This window comes from Cydia fagiglandana, chromosome 7 (genome assembly GCF_963556715.1).
Source record: "Cydia fagiglandana chromosome 7, ilCydFagi1.1, whole genome shotgun sequence".
In the NCBI taxonomy this organism is placed as follows: Eukaryota; Metazoa; Arthropoda; class Insecta; order Lepidoptera; family Tortricidae; genus Cydia; species Cydia fagiglandana.
In genome coordinates this window covers 4369562-4387591 of record NC_085938.1, presented here as the reverse complement: position 1 = coordinate 4387591, position 18030 = coordinate 4369562, and the positions used below count along the sequence as shown (strand labels likewise).

General features: G+C 37.8%; 1 protein-coding gene and 1 long non-coding RNA gene across 2 annotated transcripts in view; one reads left to right on the top strand and one right to left on the bottom strand.

The window, feature by feature from the left end:
- The window catches only part of LOC134665745 (uncharacterized), a 286311-nt gene that overhangs the window by 190987 nt on the left and 77294 nt on the right, over window positions 1-18030 (bottom strand). The window contains exon 3 of the mRNA XM_063522719.1: window positions 17277-17412. Within this exon, the coding sequence (XP_063378789.1) occupies window positions 17277-17412 (136 nt within the window). The remainder of the gene's footprint in view (window positions 1-17276; window positions 17413-18030) is intronic.
- Window positions 7885-9991, top strand: LOC134666284 (uncharacterized). The gene is made up of 3 exons (XR_010098469.1): window positions 7885-8382; window positions 8880-9008; window positions 9891-9991. It is a non-coding gene; the product is annotated as an uncharacterized LOC134666284 (long non-coding RNA).

The following is an 18030-nucleotide window of genomic DNA, read 5'->3' as shown; positions in this document are numbered from 1 at the left end:
CCATCCAAGTACTGACCACTCCCGACGTTGCTTAACTTTGGTCAAAAATCACGTTTGTTGTATGGGAGCCCCATTTAAATCTTTATTTTATTCTGTTTTTAGTATTTGTTGTTATAGCGGCAACAGAAATACATCATCTGTGAAAATTTCAACTGTCTAGCTATCACGGTTCGTGAGATACAGCCTGGTGACAGACGGACGGACGGACGGACAGCGAAGTCTTAGTAATAGGGTCCCGTTTTACCCTTTGGGTACGGAACCCTAAAAATGTATGATAAAGAATTATAACTTTTATCTTCAACGAAAACACAAAAAGCTTTTTACTATAGAGCTTATCTAAACTAAATAAATAACAGAAACATAAATCCCCGTACAACCGTCTTCATCCTTCTTTGAACGAACACACAGTCCCACAACTAGGTACAATAGTGTAATGTTTGCTTTACGAGCACCTTTTCCAGGCATTGGCCACAAAACACCGGCCAAGTGCGAGTCGGACTCGCGCACGAAGGGTTCCGTAAAATTATGCAATAAACGGCAAAATAATCACATTTGTCGTATGGGAACTTAAATATTGACTTTTTTTTTAAATTTGCTATATAGGGGTTTTCGGAGGCGAAAAATCGATCTAACTTATAGGTCTTATCTCTGGGAAAACGCGCATTTTTTAGTTTTCATTTATTTTCCGAGCAAAACTCGGTCTCCTAGATATTTTGTTGTTATAGCAGCAACAGAAATACATCATCTGTGAAAATTTCAACTACCTAGCAATCACGGTTCATGAGATACGGTCTGGTGAGAGACCCACAGACAGACAGACAGACAGACGGACAGCAAAGTCTTAGTAATAGGGTCCCATTTTTACCCTTTAGATACGGAACCAATTCAAGGTGCAAGCAGTGGTGGCCGAGTGGATATGACGTCTGACTTTCAATCCGGAGGTCGCGGGTTCAAATCCTGGCTCGTACCATTAGCGGAAGCAGTTATAAAGTTGACCCAAAAAATTTTTATTAAGCTATGAGGTTCATCACATATGTTCCTTGAGTAATTCTAAGCATTTCAAGCCTGGGAGGCAATAAGAAATGTGTGTCTACTCGGATTTGTAATGGATTCAAACTTTCAACCCCTTTTTAACCCTGTTAGGGGATGAATTTTACAAAACGCTGAAATTACTTTTCCTGTCTTTTAATAATATCCCCAAATACAAAGATTCAAGTCCCGCGTTCGAAAATTTTTTTGATATCCATACAAACTTTCAACTCCTTTTTCACCACCTTAGGGGATGAATTTTCAAAAACGCTGAAATTAGTTTTCTTGTATTTTAATAATATATCGTTTTACGAAGTTTCAAATTCCTAGCTTAAAATAAAACTTGAACCCCATACAAACTTTCATCCCCTTTTTAACCCCCTTAGGGGTTGAATTTCTCAAAATCGCTTCTTATCTCTTGTACACTTTATAAATGTAATCTAGTGTGCAAATTTCAACTTTCTATCTTTTGTAGTTTCGGCTCTCCAACCAAATTTTTCACCTTTTTACGTTTTTCTTGTAAAATTACTATGAAATTGAAAAAACAAATATCAGCAATGAATTCTACGTCTTTGGTTTATACGAAAATGATACCAAACTTGCCCTAGTACCCACCAGGATCAGAGTAGATTTTTTTTAAAGATGACGGATGGAGGCCGTCTTTGTACCCCACCCTCCCCCCCACTTCACGCTAGAAATGCTTAGAATTACTCAAATATCAGATGTGATGAAGCTCATAGCTTAATAAAAATTTTTTGGGTCATGTATGGCAGCGTTACATAACTGACTCCAGTACATTGAGTTTTTCGGAACTTATGTACGAAATATCATTTGATATTTACCACTGGCTTTTCGGTGAAGGAAAACATCGTGAACAAACCTGCATACATCTGCGAAGAAATTCATAGGTGTATGTGAAGTCCCCAATCCGCATTGGGCTAGCGTGGGGACTATAGCCCAAGCCCTCTCGCGCATGAGAGGAGGCCTATGCTCAGCAGTGGGACGTAAATATGCTGAAATGATGATGATGATGATACGGAACCCTAAAAAAGGAACGCCTACAAAATATCCGTAATCCCAACTTGCATCTCGATTCGTTCCAAACGGAAATGCACCGGTTCAAACTCTCAAGACGCAAATCGGATTGTGGAACCAAGCGAGAATGCAAAATAAAATAAAGCGAGAGTGAAAAGATGGTCGCCGGACGCGGTGTGGTCAGTAGCTGACGTGATATATTTAATTCATGAGTCTTTTTAACTTCACGCGGCTTTAGTGACGTAGATAGCGCGCATGGTGCGGACATATATTTTAAAATAGACTGACTAACTGTAATTTTAAGGTCCACAAAAAAAAACAAAAAAAACAAAAAGACATGTTTTTGTATAATTTTCAGTGTCTCTGTTAAATTTTCCCTGCAAATGCCCCTTGTCCTTGCCCCCTCATTAGTTTCTCTTACCCCACCTAACCTTACTATATTTTTAAGTTTGAACAAAGTTGTTTGAACAAAGCAATTAGTCTAATTGATTTGTTACAACTTCATCGTTATTAATAGTTAGTCTAATTTATTTCGTAACTTTACTTGTACCCCCCCTTTTGTACACAAACTAGACTTCAATGTCTTAAAAAAACTAGATATAATTTATTAATGGGGTGGGAACAATTTAGCTGAACATTTACTTTGTAAAAAATGGGTAAATGCTCATACAAAGTCATTATTGTCATTAAACATTAATTAATACACACATCTGTTAGACGGAGAGCTAGCTACGGAAATAGGTTTGCAATTTATGGAGCAACGAAATCCCTCTAGCTATTAGTGTGCCATACTATGATTATTAATTAATTCGGGGGCCTGGCAGCTGTTCAGCGGTGGGTGTAACAGTGGTTGGGCAACAACAACTCTTAGACCGTGTGTTTACGGGTAAAAAGAACAGTATTAATAAATACAAAGATCAGCTTATCAAACGAATGCCCTAAATGAGATAAGCACCCATGACCACCAATTTCGCAGAAATAATCACTTGGGTCCCTAGCTTAAAGTAAACGTTAAGTAAAATTAAATCCGAATACATTACACCTTATAAAACGAAGTCCCCCGCCGCGTCTGTCTGTATGTGTGTTTGATTGTATAATCGCGATAAACTCAAAAACTCCTTTCACCTGTCAGTAGAGTAATTCTTGAGGAAGGTTTAGGTGTATAATTTGTTAACACGTGCGAAGCCGCGGGGCGGGTCGCTAGTGTATGAATACATATAATCGTACAATGTGTTTTAGTAAACTGGCAAATAAACTGCGTTTGCGTTGTCTATATACATGAATGTCTGTGGTGAATGGGGTTCTCAGACTCATAAAGGTTCATAATAAACGTGTTGATGCGACGCCATTTTTGTTTTCAGCTGATAGAATAGCAATGAGGGTTCCTTTACGTCGGGATTGTCCGTAAAATGTTTATTAGGTACCGTAAGAAGTAAACTAAAAAAGTTGTGTATACTCCTGTTCATGTGCTATAGGTATTAAATTCTTAAGATTATGGTCGTATTTTTGATGGTGAACAATTTTAGTATGCGTCAGTGTTAAGGATGACTTACGATAGACCGGGCCGGGCACGGTGATTTCCAAGGAAAACGAAGCGCCGGAAGCTCCGGCCCGGCCCGGTCCGGTCTAGCGTGAGTCATCCTTTGCTTCTTTCTAGTAAAAATTATACTATGCTTCTTTCTAGTAAAAATTATGAAATAAATATACTTTAAAGCCTTGATTTAGAATTATAATAATAATAATAATAACCCCGCGGGGGCAGCTTGTGGCGAGCTGACGGTGAGTGGCGACACCGCGGACCCCTATTCCAGAGGGCACTTTCATCTGGCCCTCGCCTCTGTGCTTGCCTTGATTGGCCGGCCAGAGTGGAGTCGCAAGAGCGGGACCTATGCTCCAGGTTGGAAGTGTAAAATGTCATAACGCCGGCGGCCTGCTGAACGGAATACCGGGATCTGGCTACCGCAGACTCACCTCTCGACAACCTTACAGCCACTCCAAAGTGTTGCCCTGTTGTCGCACTGTGCGTGCGGCCATTGCGGGGCCCACTCAATGAGTTGGCGAGTCACCACCTGTCATTTACAATTTTAAGACTGATTGTCACGGCAGGTGTCCGCTAGTCTCTCCCATAGCCCATTATCCAGTCCATCCAACTTTCAAATCTATAGCCCATGACCTTAGTTCCCATCGCAGCACAAAAGTGCTGCACTGCAATAGTCTTTGCACCTGGCGGGGACCATCTCCGGATGTATCACATTGTGCGTTCGGGGATGGTATCCGCCACGTGTATCCCTTGCTTTTAGATTAAAGTGTCTTAAAGGGCCTCTGCGCTGTTGGCTTCGGCCCCACGTACGCCTCCCAAAGGTCCGGGATCCCATGGTCCCGAGATATGGCAAAGACATACAAATAATAATAATAATAATATATTCTTTATTGTGCACCACATAATGAAAAAGAATACAGAAAAAGAACAGATAAATTCAGTTAAATTATAAATATTCTTATTCGTAAATAAAAGCGAGAATAAATTATATTTAGTACTAAGTACAGAAGGTGATCTAAGGTGGCCACTGATGAGCCTTCTAACAGTTGAAATAGCGTGGCTGCAATCTAAAATCGGTCCGTGAATGTCATAAACGTACAATGTTTAATATTAGGATGCCGTCCATTTGGATGAATCCATTGTAACGGCATCCATTTGGAAGACTCGTCAGTGGCCTGCTTAACAAAACGCGTCTATTCCGACAGATATATGACCGCTGGCAGCGCAAGCGCGCGCAGGCGTCAATTCCGTAGCGGTGAGCGACAACTACTATGGCCAGACACCAAAATTGGTGTGGGCCGCATGTACTTGTAGCGACGCGACGAAATCGCGGAGTGAGCCACGCCTGATGTAGATTCCTAGGCGGCCGAATAACCGATGAATACCACAAGCCGTCCGCAACTAGCAAACAAAGCTCGATTCCTCGCTCGGTATAGTCGGCTTATTTTGCTCACTTTAAGATGTTTCTTCTGTTTTTAGCTTATATTTTTTCTGCTCATCGTTGTGCAAGTATTAAATCCAACTTAAATTAAGAAGGAAAAGTAAGAGTTTGTAAGTAGTTTGGGGTATCAAAGTGAAGGGAAAAGATAAAGGTATATGAAATTGCATGTTGGTTGCTTAAGAGCCAACAGGAGTGGTCATTTCTCCATACAAACGTACTCCTCGTTTTCCTCCGTGGTTTTTGAAGCTAGAGCAATGATTTTTTCAACACAGATCAATATCTGTGTCGGACCGTTTTGCTTTTTTTGACATTTTTGTTTTAAAGGCGCTAGAGCCCTTCAAAAATGGCCAAAATGGCCTAATGGACTATCCCGCAATGAGAGGCGTGGCATTCAAAACTGATATCAATTAGCCAAAAAAGCAAAACGGTCCGACACAGATAATTTCATAATCATTTAGATTTCCAAATTTAGTTACGATTGGTTAAGTTTTGGAGGAGGAAACAGAGGAGTACGAAACCTCGATTTTTGAGATTTTTACGCAGGATTTTTCGCCTTGTCCTTATCGCACTACTTTTAGGTGCCGCTTCCGTTAGCGAGACGGGTATATTTACCTAAAATATTTAAAACTTAGCTCCTGTTTCGTCTTAAGGATGACTCACGCTAGACCGGGCCGAAGCGAGACATGACATGTTCTATGACGGCTGATCGGTGATGGACGGGCGCGCGAGAACGCAACTTATGCTAGACCGCCCGACATAGGTATTATGTTACCTACGTGAATGTTTAAGTCAATTTTCATGTCATTTCAGAATTTCGTATTAAAATGAGAGCATCACTTCTTTTGTATGGCGGGCGGATAGATTCGAGTGACAGTGTGTGTTTAATGGTAACATTCCATTTCTGACTGCAGCTGCACTACTAGTAGGTACTGAATGCGACGCTGTTATTGTCAATTTCCATAGTAAAATGAACAGTAATGCAGCTGTCGTTGGAAATGGACTGTTTAGACAAATACATATTTTGGTTTCATTAAAATTGGTTTATTTTTTATAAAGTCAGTTTATTCTATTTATAGTGATGATCAAATTAATAATAAGTACATAATTCTCAAGTTTGTTTACTAAAATATCACCAAAACCACAATCTAGACCACTAATCAATCCTTCTAATGTTCTCTCTATAAATTCTCCCGCAGCCTCTAATTTACAATCTTGCCAAGACACCAAATTTTAAAGCGAATCATTTATCATTTTCACGAAAATTACACGTTTTAAGCAATAACAAACTCCAAAATGGACCAATAAATTAGTTGTATTTACAAGAAATCGGGTCTTTAACGATCATTTTTATAGACACAAATCTTGTCAAATAAACGATAAACAATACAAGTTTATTTTGTGTGTTAGGTAGATTACCTATTTGAATTTAAACTGTCGTGTGTCATACTAACATTAAGCTAATTTTACGGTTTAAGTAACCTACCTATTTTTAGTCACTCGACATATTTCGGAGGTCTCCTAGTGTACAAGCAGCGGTCAAGATAGCCATACACTACGTAATTGCTTAAGATTACTAAGTATACAGGATGTCCAGTAATTAATGGACAACCTTCTAATCATCGACATCGACATTAGCAGGCCTATTTGAGAATATTTTTCAAAAAACAGAAAGTAAAAATCTTTTCATTTGTGGCCTAAGCGATCATTACAGTGAAACAAGGAACCTAAATTAGAAAAGTTCGATTATCTCGAAAACCACGAAACTTTTACGTGTGTGTAATTATAAGTGCATTTTCTGGCCCAGCCTAAGGTGCCCCTGTCGATGGTTAGAAAGATTGTCCATTAATTACTGGACACCCTGTATTGTCTTTATTACACTAAGTAAACTAATGTATACGTCAGCGGCCGATCGTAAGATCAGGCATATCGTGAAATTCCTAGGCATATTGTGAATCGTTGACTTGTTCCCTGAGTCGACAGAGCCCCACTACGCGGGGCTCCTATTTCTGGGCAGTTTGCTCTTCGGGCATCTGAAGCAACCTAACGAACCTATCTTTCCTATATATTGGTTTAATGTGACTATCCTCAAAACAATATATAGGAACATTACGATCAGCCGCCGACATATATAGCTTTCGAATAACCAGAGCTAAAAACTACAATATAAAACTTCAATTGTAGTAACGAAGTGAAGCTGACGCCAAATCGGACCATACAATTCTTACATCAATTGCTCTTCTAAACACAATAACGCTTTCACTTATAGTTTATAGTGCACTATTCACCCGATTGTGTACCATACAGCTGTCGTAAAGGAAGACTTCTAGCATAAAAATTTTTTACAACACCACTGGGCGAATGATCTAGTAAAATGTTATGTTTCGGTCCTGACTCCCGGCGTTTATTCTTTATTTCGCTACCGCGAGGGAAAATAATAAATTACTATTGACCTTCCCTTAAAGAGAAATTCGGACTTTTTGTGTGTAAAAGGCGTTTGATGTTTGTATTTATTACATTTCTTGACGTTTTTGATAATTAATATTCGAATTATGTTAAGGAAGTGGAATAATTAATAAATGTTGGCAGACATATAATATATTTAATTACACAAACGGGTCTACCGCGATATAATTTCATTGTTTTTACCTTTAATTCTTTAAATAATATAATTAATAATTTATTTATTTTTAATTTATTTTTGATATAATTTCATTGTTTTTACCTTTAATTCTTTAAAGGTAAAAACAACGAAATTATATCGCGGGAGACCCGTTTGTGTAATTGAATATGTGTACAAAACGCGAGAGTTTAAAGTGTTAGACATATACAGCCGTATTCATAAACAGTTAGAGCATTGATCATCAGTTGCTGATAACCGGATGTCACAAAACGTGATTCATAAACACTTTTTAGCGCTAAACAGTTGATCATCTCTTTATTAAATCCTCGGAAAGTTACGGAGCCGAGGACCCTTCTTTATCTGTTTATTATCTGCTATTTTACAAGATGGCGGTCACGAAACAGCTGATTTTGGCAAGAGTGACAAGAGCAAGACGTTTACGACAAATAGTACGTTTTGGTTAAAATCCCAAATGTGAATGGAAAACAACTTTAATATGTGCAATTACGTATTACATACCTGGATATAGTGCGAAAATGGCGCGAAACCTAAATATCCCGCTTTTTATAAGTTGTTTATGTGATTTTGTGTATGGTGATTTTCGTTTAACCAAAATATCGAAGAAGGCAACAGAATTCTATGATCGCGTAGTCGGAAAAATGCATCATAAACGGAGCGAGTTCCTCCCTCACAGCTATTAGGCGTTTGGAGAAATAGGTAAACCGCCAGATTCACTTAAATCTATGCGGGCCAGCTTCATTGCTCGCCATACAATCGCATTTTCGAAACCAAGTTTGGCTTGGCAAGTAATATTAGAGCGTTCCATGTTCCTAATTAAAAATATTTGGAGGAGTCGCCATCGTCGGACACGGCGAGGACTTACTTATATTTGTGCGTAAACCCTTTAGTTATTCATTATTACCACTTGCCAGAAACGTTGTTTTTAATTTAAGATCAGGGTGTTCGCATTTCGCAAACTTAAATTTAATTGCATTTCTTGCGCACATTATACCTACCTATATAATATTATAGACCCTGTAAGAGTACATCAATCTCGTTCATAGTTTGCAATTGAATAACTAACCATTATACCTAATGAGATTATAATATTTACCATAAGTTAGCTTGTTTTATAGACATATTTAACCGACTGTGTTTAATAAAAAATATCACAGGTAAGTAGGCACTACTTAAAAGTATCAACTTATTTACAGGTAAAAGAAGTGTGCACTCTTGTCAGTCTGGTAAAGTGATGAAAAATCTGAAAAAGTCACGGGTATATGCAGTCATTGCATAGGCAGTTTGCTCAATATTGGCTTTGAGCATAACAATTTGGCCTCCAGGTAAAAATATTGCAAGCTGAACTTTATAGAATGAAAGTTTCATTTATGTCAACTAATTATTCAGTATAGTCATCCAGGTTGGATTCTATACCTACCTGTTCTTGACGCTAAGGTTTCCAGTGCTCCCAAAAATGCACTGTCGGCTATTTGTAACTCCGCTAGTTGCCTGTAGGCTGCAGTGCTTAATATCAGATGGGCAGCACTAAACTTGTCCTTGTCATTGTCTGGTATTCAAAAATACCTTTTAATTTTATTCTACATAAGAACCATTAATTACCAATATTATTTTTGAACTTCTTTGAACTAGGTACATAGCATGAACTTACCTATGAATATCTACTTTACTTTATATAAATTGTACACTTTCATCAGAACAATATTGCAAACACATGAATATCATAAATATGTGGAAAATAGGGTCCTACTTTCCTTTTTAGAACTCTCAAAATGATTTGCTATTATGGTATTTATATGAAAATTTATTTTCTAATAATAATCTGGTGCTTTATTTTATACATGGTATGGTGTGACATAATTTATTTTAAGTACAGGAAACATCCCTATTAGACTGCTAGATACATTTAAGATTTTATTGCATTGTAATTAGAAAAATGGAATTTTGAGTATTTCAATATGGGTACAGTCGCCTGCAATAATATGTTACTCTTCGAAGGCTGCAAAAATGTGCAATGCTCTTATGGGCCTTTGTTGTGTAACATATTATTGCAGGTGACTGTACATCATTAATAAAAATTGTACAAACCTTAACAAGTCAAAAAATATATTTAATTAGTAAAATAAAACACCAATTAAATTAGAACAATTTTATTACTTCAACCTAAATCAAGCTAGGTTTTCATTTTGATGTTTTTTTTCTTTTAGGTTTCTTGCTGATTTCCTGCTGGGACTTGCAGTGTACGGAGTCAGTTACACTTCTCTGACCAATATTCACAGTTGTTCACAGGCCACAGCTTTTCTTCCAAAGCCTGGAGTTATTCAACAATAACAGTGGCTAATGATGGTACTTTCTGGATCTGAAAAGATGCAATAATTTGAATAAAAGTATTTTTGTATTCAACAATTTTCTTTAATTTTTAGCTTATGATATAATGGATGTACTTAAGTTAGGGTCACATGATTCAATATAGTTATGGTAACTAAGTATCATTTTAAGCTATAGACAGAGATCAATATGACTTCATTTATTATTCATTACCTATTAGGTACTATAATATGATATCATTGTACATTGACCTTGCAAACTCTCTGGAATAGATGTCCAAACTGTCTGATGAGATATAGATTAGCCAACTTAATTATAACCAACTGTACGCAGAAAACATCTTATTTTTAATCAGCAGGTACACAGTATCTATACACACACCTGTACACTGGTATTTAAATACTGCCTAATTTGTGAACCATCCTTCCTCGTAGTAAGTAGGTTGGCTAGGTGATCGAGTATAATAACCATCGCATTGTTCCATGCATAAAATAAATACCATTACAAAATTATTACTAATGACACGATGACAAGAAGTAAACTCGCGACACAACGGCTTGTTACAATAAAACATCACTTGTACATATAATTATCATTTGGTTCCATTGTATGGTTAAGAAATATAATACCTATAATAGGTAGGTACCTATGCATAATTTTAAACAAATACACCAAGCTCCACAAAGCACGGATAAATTTACCAAATTTATAAGTGTTATAACCTTTAAATAATGTCAAAGCCGTCAATGCAAGTGTCAATCTTAACATGTTCAGATACTACATTTTATGTTACATACCTATGTCTATAATATATTATAAATAGATGGTCATGCCCAAAATTTGAACTGTACCTAGAGTTATCATCAAAATCGCTGCAGACTTTTCTTTGTCTAACTCTAAACACTGCAGGTATGTAAGGTAAACAAGAAAGTATAGGACATTGTTCATACCTGATTAAGTGAGTCTGAATGGACTTCGTTTTGTTGACCCGTTGTGAATTTCTGCCGCAACCAGAATAAATTAGTGTGAACTCATGAACCATTATTCAATGGTTCTTCTTGCGGAGGCGAGTGGGGTCTGGTACGGTATCTGGCTTCGACTTCTTCTCTTCGCTAATTATGCACTTCTCGGTTAGTTTGAAAGAACCCCACTTCTTTCGACTCCATTCCACATAATATTGAAACTAAAAGCAATAAGATATAGGTATATCAACATTGCAGTGAACTCATATTATTACTTGTTGCTGTATAAGATACTTGTCTGTAAACGTAGTTACTCACCAAGTTTTATAAAATTTCCGGCCATGCAGCAATCTTTAATTATTTTTGTGGCACAGAAGCTATTTTAATAAGAGATAATTCCGAAAATTAGTCAAAATAGTAAATCAACTTCTTCATGATATTACGATTGGCCGCTAGTGCTGCTGTCAAACTTTTTTTTTAATTTAATGTTCAGCCATATTTTAGTCTATGATGCGCCAAGATGCCAACATAACGCGTCTAATCTGCTTATTAGTTAAGAAGCCCCTAATAAACGTTTATAAATCATGGTTCTTATCAACGGCTTATTAAGCCTAAACAGCGGATTAGCTAATAAGCTGATCATTCCTCATTTAAGGATTTTTTATGAATACGGCTGATAATATTCCTGGAACATCTACTTAAACATTTAATTTTAAATGTGTCACAGGTTACAGACGTGTATCATTTTGTACTAATTAAAATACTTAGTACATAGTAGTCAACAACTGCAGAGTTGACAGATAGATTTTTTTTATTTTAGAAGCAGGGTAATGACTTTATAACAAGCCGAATTCGGACGCGACATCCGGTTTGAACTATTTTTCTGGAGGGCGATTAACTTCATAATATTCTTATGAAACGGTCTTGTATATGTCGGCGGCCGATCGTAAGATCAGGCATATCGTGAAATTCCTAGGCATATCGTGAAACGTGAAAATCTTTGACTCAATCTCTGAGTCAGCGGAGCCCAGCGTAGCGCTATTTCTGGGCAGTTTGCCCTTCGGGCATAAGTATGAAGCAACCTAATGAACCTATCCTACCTATATATTGGTTTAATGTGACTTTCGTTAAAACATTACACAGGAACATTACGATCTTCCTAATCTTACGATCGGCCGCCGACATATATATGAACTTTTAGCCGTCAACTTGGTTTGACGTTTAAAAAGTGTGCAAATTCCGTAAAGGTGTTCTTAAAAAGCTCAATTATAACTAAGACATAATATATCATATTTGAGCCGGAAAAAATTGAAATAAGGACTCGCCTTCTCCTCGAAAACCTAGACGCAATATCAATATTCTTATTGGCTGATAGATACTTGGAACCAGAATCACGTTGGCGTACCTAAACGTTACGTAACTTCTAACGTTCCCCGGTCTTCGGGGATAATAATTTTTAATACAGCTTCAACTTCCCGCGCTCGAGCGAGCTAATCAGAACTATTTACCCCCGCGGGGCCCGAGACCACAAACTTCGTTCCTGAAGTCCGGCTACCAAAGAAACTATCTAATACGATGGAAACAACAGCAACACCTAGGAAAACCGCAAACTGTGCACAGAAATAACTACTACCTACCTGCAAACAGGCATAAAAGTTCAAATATTTACCTAAATAAAATAGGTACAAAGTGTTTTATCATGGTCATAGCGAGGTAACACAAAACTTCATATTTTGAGCACGACATATTGAACCGACCGCGATCACACGACTGTTTTGTTCGCTAGTCGGTCAGCGCTGACGAGTCGCGAGTAAAACAGTCGCTGTAAAACCGCGGTATAATAACTCGTACGTCGATCACCCGCTTAAAGAGTCTAAGGTAAAACCCTTACGAACCGGCTCGGCCACGACATTACAGGACTGGCAACAGTGGCAACGGCAGCAGCGGCAACCACAGGTTGGAGTGAGACACGTTTCGTTCTCACCTATGGTTGCCGCCGCCATCGTCGGTAGCGCAAAGTCGTGGCCGGGCCGTAAGGACAGTAGGTATCCAAAAGCTGCGAGTTCATTTTTCACCAGAAGCGGTTACTTTTCTTTTATTTTCCTTTATCTTATTTAACTTTCTCTGAAAAGATAATCAATTTCGGTTCGGGCTGATTTTTGAATTTTTAAACCGTTCGCGTTCGTGTATTTCTTTCTATAATATTTCGACTACTAGGCATTTAAATTCTCTAATAGAATTGAAAACAAGCGGTAAATAATATACCACTCGATTCTCAATTTCTACCGCGCGTAATTCAAAAATTTGCATTTCGCTTTTTTCCACCGATTTTTGAATGACGAAATTAAGCGATCGAAATTCAAAATGCCCCCTGCTGTAATTAAACAAAATCATTCCTTTAAATTTATTTTCATTAGGTTTCGTAGACGGAATAAATTTGGTACAATCTTTCCCGTTCAAAACGGAATATAAAATTTTAGAGTGCCCCGGCTTTTAATGACTTTTGGTACAGAATTTACGGCATACCTTTTATTTAGAGCTACAAAGCGCGCATAAATTTCTAAATGAAAAATTCCTTTCCAAATTTCGCGGTATATATTGTTAATTATTATCATAACAAATGGAAAGTTTTGTAATTCAAGATGGCGGCGAACTTGCAAAACTTGCGAAAGTGTATCACTAAAAGTTTTCCTTGTAGGCGAGGGCACTAAATTAGGTATATTCAAAGAAATGGGATGTTTCAATTCGCGATCCGCAATAAGACCCATCGAAAAAATCCGGCGCACAAAAAGGCTGACCGAAAAATTGTGTTACAGACGGATGAAATAAATTTGCTCATTACATCGGGGTGATCTAAAGCGTAACTTGCGGACCTCGGAGTTTTATTAGGCGCATATATTTCTGACGCTGTGTATATTAAGAATGGGTAGAAAATCTGGGTGATACTGAAATCTTTGGGTGATTCTTGTGAATTTAAATTGTACGTCGCATTGACTCGCCTTTTTGTTACTTGACATTTTCCTACGGTTAGTTAACTTTGGACATAAAATAATTGAGTTTATTATTTAGCGTAATTTTTTAAGTATTTATCCAGCGGGACTGTATACCCATTTATGAAGTGACCCAATTTTAAAAATGTAAAAGGTTAATTTTTAACTTAACTAAGCATAAGCAGTGTACTGACTCAAATTATGATAAACACTTTTGTTAAATAGTTGTCTACAACAACGCTTTTATTTAATAAAACTGGCCAAGAGCGATTTGGACTCGCGCACGAAGGATTCCGTACCATTTCGCAAAAAACGGCACGTTTGTTGTATGGGATTGGGAGCCCCACTTAAACTTTGTTGTTATAGCGGCAACAGAAATACATCTTCTGTGAAAATTTCAGGTTCATGAGTTACAGCCTGGTGGCAGACAGACAGACGGACAGTGGAGTTTTACTAATAAGGTCCCATTTTTTTGAGTACGGAGCCCTAAAAACGGATTTATCATGTGTCCATTCCAACCAACATCGCTATTTAAAAAAAAATCTCTTAATCCACAAAATAAACAAGATCCCCGTCGTAAGCGTTAAAAGCGCTACATTCTTGTTCCCAATCACTTTATTCTGCAACCCCACATATTTACATGGAGCTTGCATCAAATTACCCCACATATCGGACGTAGGCAGGATACGAGTATGAGGGACTAGTTGATGAGCCAGCGGATCCGGGAATCGATGGACGGACATGTAGATTGCTTACTGTGTGGAATCAGGATTCATGTGGAAAGGAATTACTTTTAGTTGTTTTGAGACAGGACCATAAAATATCTTTAAGTAGGTAGTCTGTTTATTTAATGAGAACGTATAAGTGAATGCGGCATTTTTTTTACCCGACTGTTCATAGGAGAGTTATATTAATATATAAGGTCAAATCATCATGTGTAAAAATTTCTTTAACGGTTCATGAGATGCAGCCTGGTGACAGACAGACAAACGGACAGCGGAGTGTTAGTAATAGGGTCACGTTTTTACCCTTTGGGTATGGAATCCTAAAAAACACTATAAAAAAGAGTGAAAACGTGGAACCCAACTTCCACCACGATAACGGATAGAGAGTGCCGCTTGCGTACGGAAATTAAATACATGGTCGTATTTGCGCAAGCTAAGAACTGAATGCGACGCGACAGTTTGAATTCAAACTTATCTAGTGCTGCTTTTCAGTGAAATCAGAATAGTATATAGTCATATATACCGGCTTGATTACAGGATAAAATTAGAAAAGAGCGGCAAATTAAAAAAAAATGTACGTGCGAAGGATTATCGTGCCTTAGAAAATTTGAATTACGCGCCTTTTTGTACTGATAAACTTGTTTGACCAATATTAATAGCTGGTACCTCCGTCTGTTGACTTATTTTAAATCAACGTCATTTTGTTATGTTACTTATGTTATACCCGACAATTTCTGTTCGAGTTTCCATATATTTTCTCCCAAAGCAATCATGTAAGGCCATTCTATAGCTATCTTGAAAGTGCGTAAAACCAGCCTACATAAGAAGTTTATATTTATGGAAGCCGTGCCTTTCTTTATGTGTAGTACCTTAGTAAAACTAGATGAATCTTTCGTAATATTATAAGTGGGTTACTATACTCGCTCTTGTACGTTTCAACTCTTCGAACGATATTGAAACAACAATTTGCATGCGCATAGTTCATGAGGGTGAATCTGAAATGAATATAAGATAGTTTTGTACCGGAAAAAACTAACTGAAATCTGCATTTTGATACCGTAGACGGAAACATCGTGGATGGAACAGAAACCGGAATGTAATACGGGTACTTGAGGACAATTATTAGCGATACTCACGTAGTTATCGGTTCTTTTTAGTGATCAAAATGCGAATAAATTAAATTCATGATGGGTTTAATTTAATATAGTAATGAGTGCGACTTATTAGCGTGGCAATGGATGGCAGAGTGTGTATGTAGTGACTGCTTGAGAGTCAGTGAGGCGATGGATGCTAGGTGCTCATCTGTTTCAATATACATAATTTGTCTGCTATTACTCGAGTTGTTATAAGTATTATTATTGGTATTAGTCTAAAGTATTGTGACGCATTGGGTATTACTGTAATGTCAGGTAAACATTTTTATCAATAAATTAAATTAAATTAAAAAGCTTGAAGTTTTTGCAGTAAACCTTATTCAAAGTAATTATTAATTAAGTCACGCTGCATAAAATAAATGTGGAAATGTGTATTGAACTATGTGTAGCGGTAAAAGCTACCGCATTTGGAAAGCTCACCGACGTAGTAACGGCGGCTCCAAGCGCTAGTGAAGAAAAAGCCTCTCGGCTACGGAAATAACGCCACGAGTAAATTTGCTTGAATCCGACGCTGGAATCGTGGAGCGTTTAAAAAAAATGTTACCGCTTTCTTTACTACGTTACTACGTTACGTATGTACATTGTACCTACGTACGTTCATTAGTTGATATTGTATATATGTAGCAGTTAATCATAATGAAATCACATTAATAGAAATATAATATAAAATAGGTAGATCATATTTTTTACAAGCTTTTATTTAACTTGCAATGTACCTATGTAAATATGTAACTATGTTTGTACGGGTCAAATCTAGCAAGCTAAATTTGACCCATTTTCCGACTTCCAATGAAGCTGAAAATTTGCATACATATGTAAGTCGGGTGACAATGCAATATTATGGTACCATCGAGCTGATCTGACGGAGACAGGAGGAGGTCATAAGAACTCTGTGATAAAACAACGAAACCTAATTGTGTTTGGGGTTGTTAGAATGGTCTCGATGAGTATTAGTTGTCGGTCGTAAGAAAAGTACAGTCAGCGATAAAAGCTTGTACCAAAAATGAAATTTTTGCCAAAAACTTATTCCAGTGAATGTAGCAGGCTAGCAGCATGCTCTTTGAGACATCAAGTTACAAAACTACCTATGTCATGTAGGCTTTTAATATCTGTTAATCTTAAAATTGTTGTGTCAAATAAATTCTTTCCATTTCATTTCAGTTGACATCCAAATATAAACTGTACGCACGACTTCACTTCATTTCGCACGCACCATTCAGCGTGGGCGAACTTCAAGGGCATATTAAAATAAGATTAAAATCGTAATAAGTTGTTTACCCTTTGATCGCCGCGCGTATCGTGCGCGCCGTGCCCTCGTGAACCTTGCTGAAATGCACGAAGGTTGATATTGGGCTGTATAGCCGCGAGCGTCAGTTGACGGTCAAAAGGTTAAATCTGAATCGTGCTCCGTGTATGTCTAAACTCTAAACTCACCTACGACGTGGATGAACGCGGACCGCACTTGCGTGTGGAAGGAAGGTGCGTCCGCTGACACTTCGCAACGGAACCGGCCGGCGAGCGCGCGCGTCGCCTCACGCAACGCGACCTGCTGTGACGTCGACTTCGACACCTGCAAACAAAATGGTTGTTCAGTAGAAATGCGCAAAACGCTTCACTCAGTTGAAAAGACTGATTCATATCTTTCGGTCGCGGTGATATGTACTCGTATCACTCATTTCGCTCAGTGGATCTGTAAGCTATATTGTTCAAGAGCGAGTAGAGATTGATGTCAATCAATCATATGACATAAGTGCGACCAAGATGGCGAAAGGACCGGGACAAGTGGCGTACTAGTAGAGAGGCCCATGCTCAGCAGTGGGCGATAAAAGGCTGATATGATGATGATATGATGAGACATTTGCTGGAAGTTATAGCAAAGTAATTTATTTAGGATTGCATCATATATGTAGGTACTCAAAATACTGTAAAACATATTTCTTCAATATATTTTTTTAATAAAGCCCAACCAGCATAAGAGACTTGAAGGAACTATCATAGGGATCTTCATTGTTCGGCGTGCAGTTCCCATACAAGGTGCAATGAGGTTGCAGTCCGTCTGTATAGGTAGCATTCAACCACTTGCAAGACTGGATCCCAAGAACTCATTAAAGAACGTAATTAGATACTATTCAATTAGTACGAGCTTAAGTATTCATGTCATTCAGAGAGGGAAGGAATTCTTGTACTG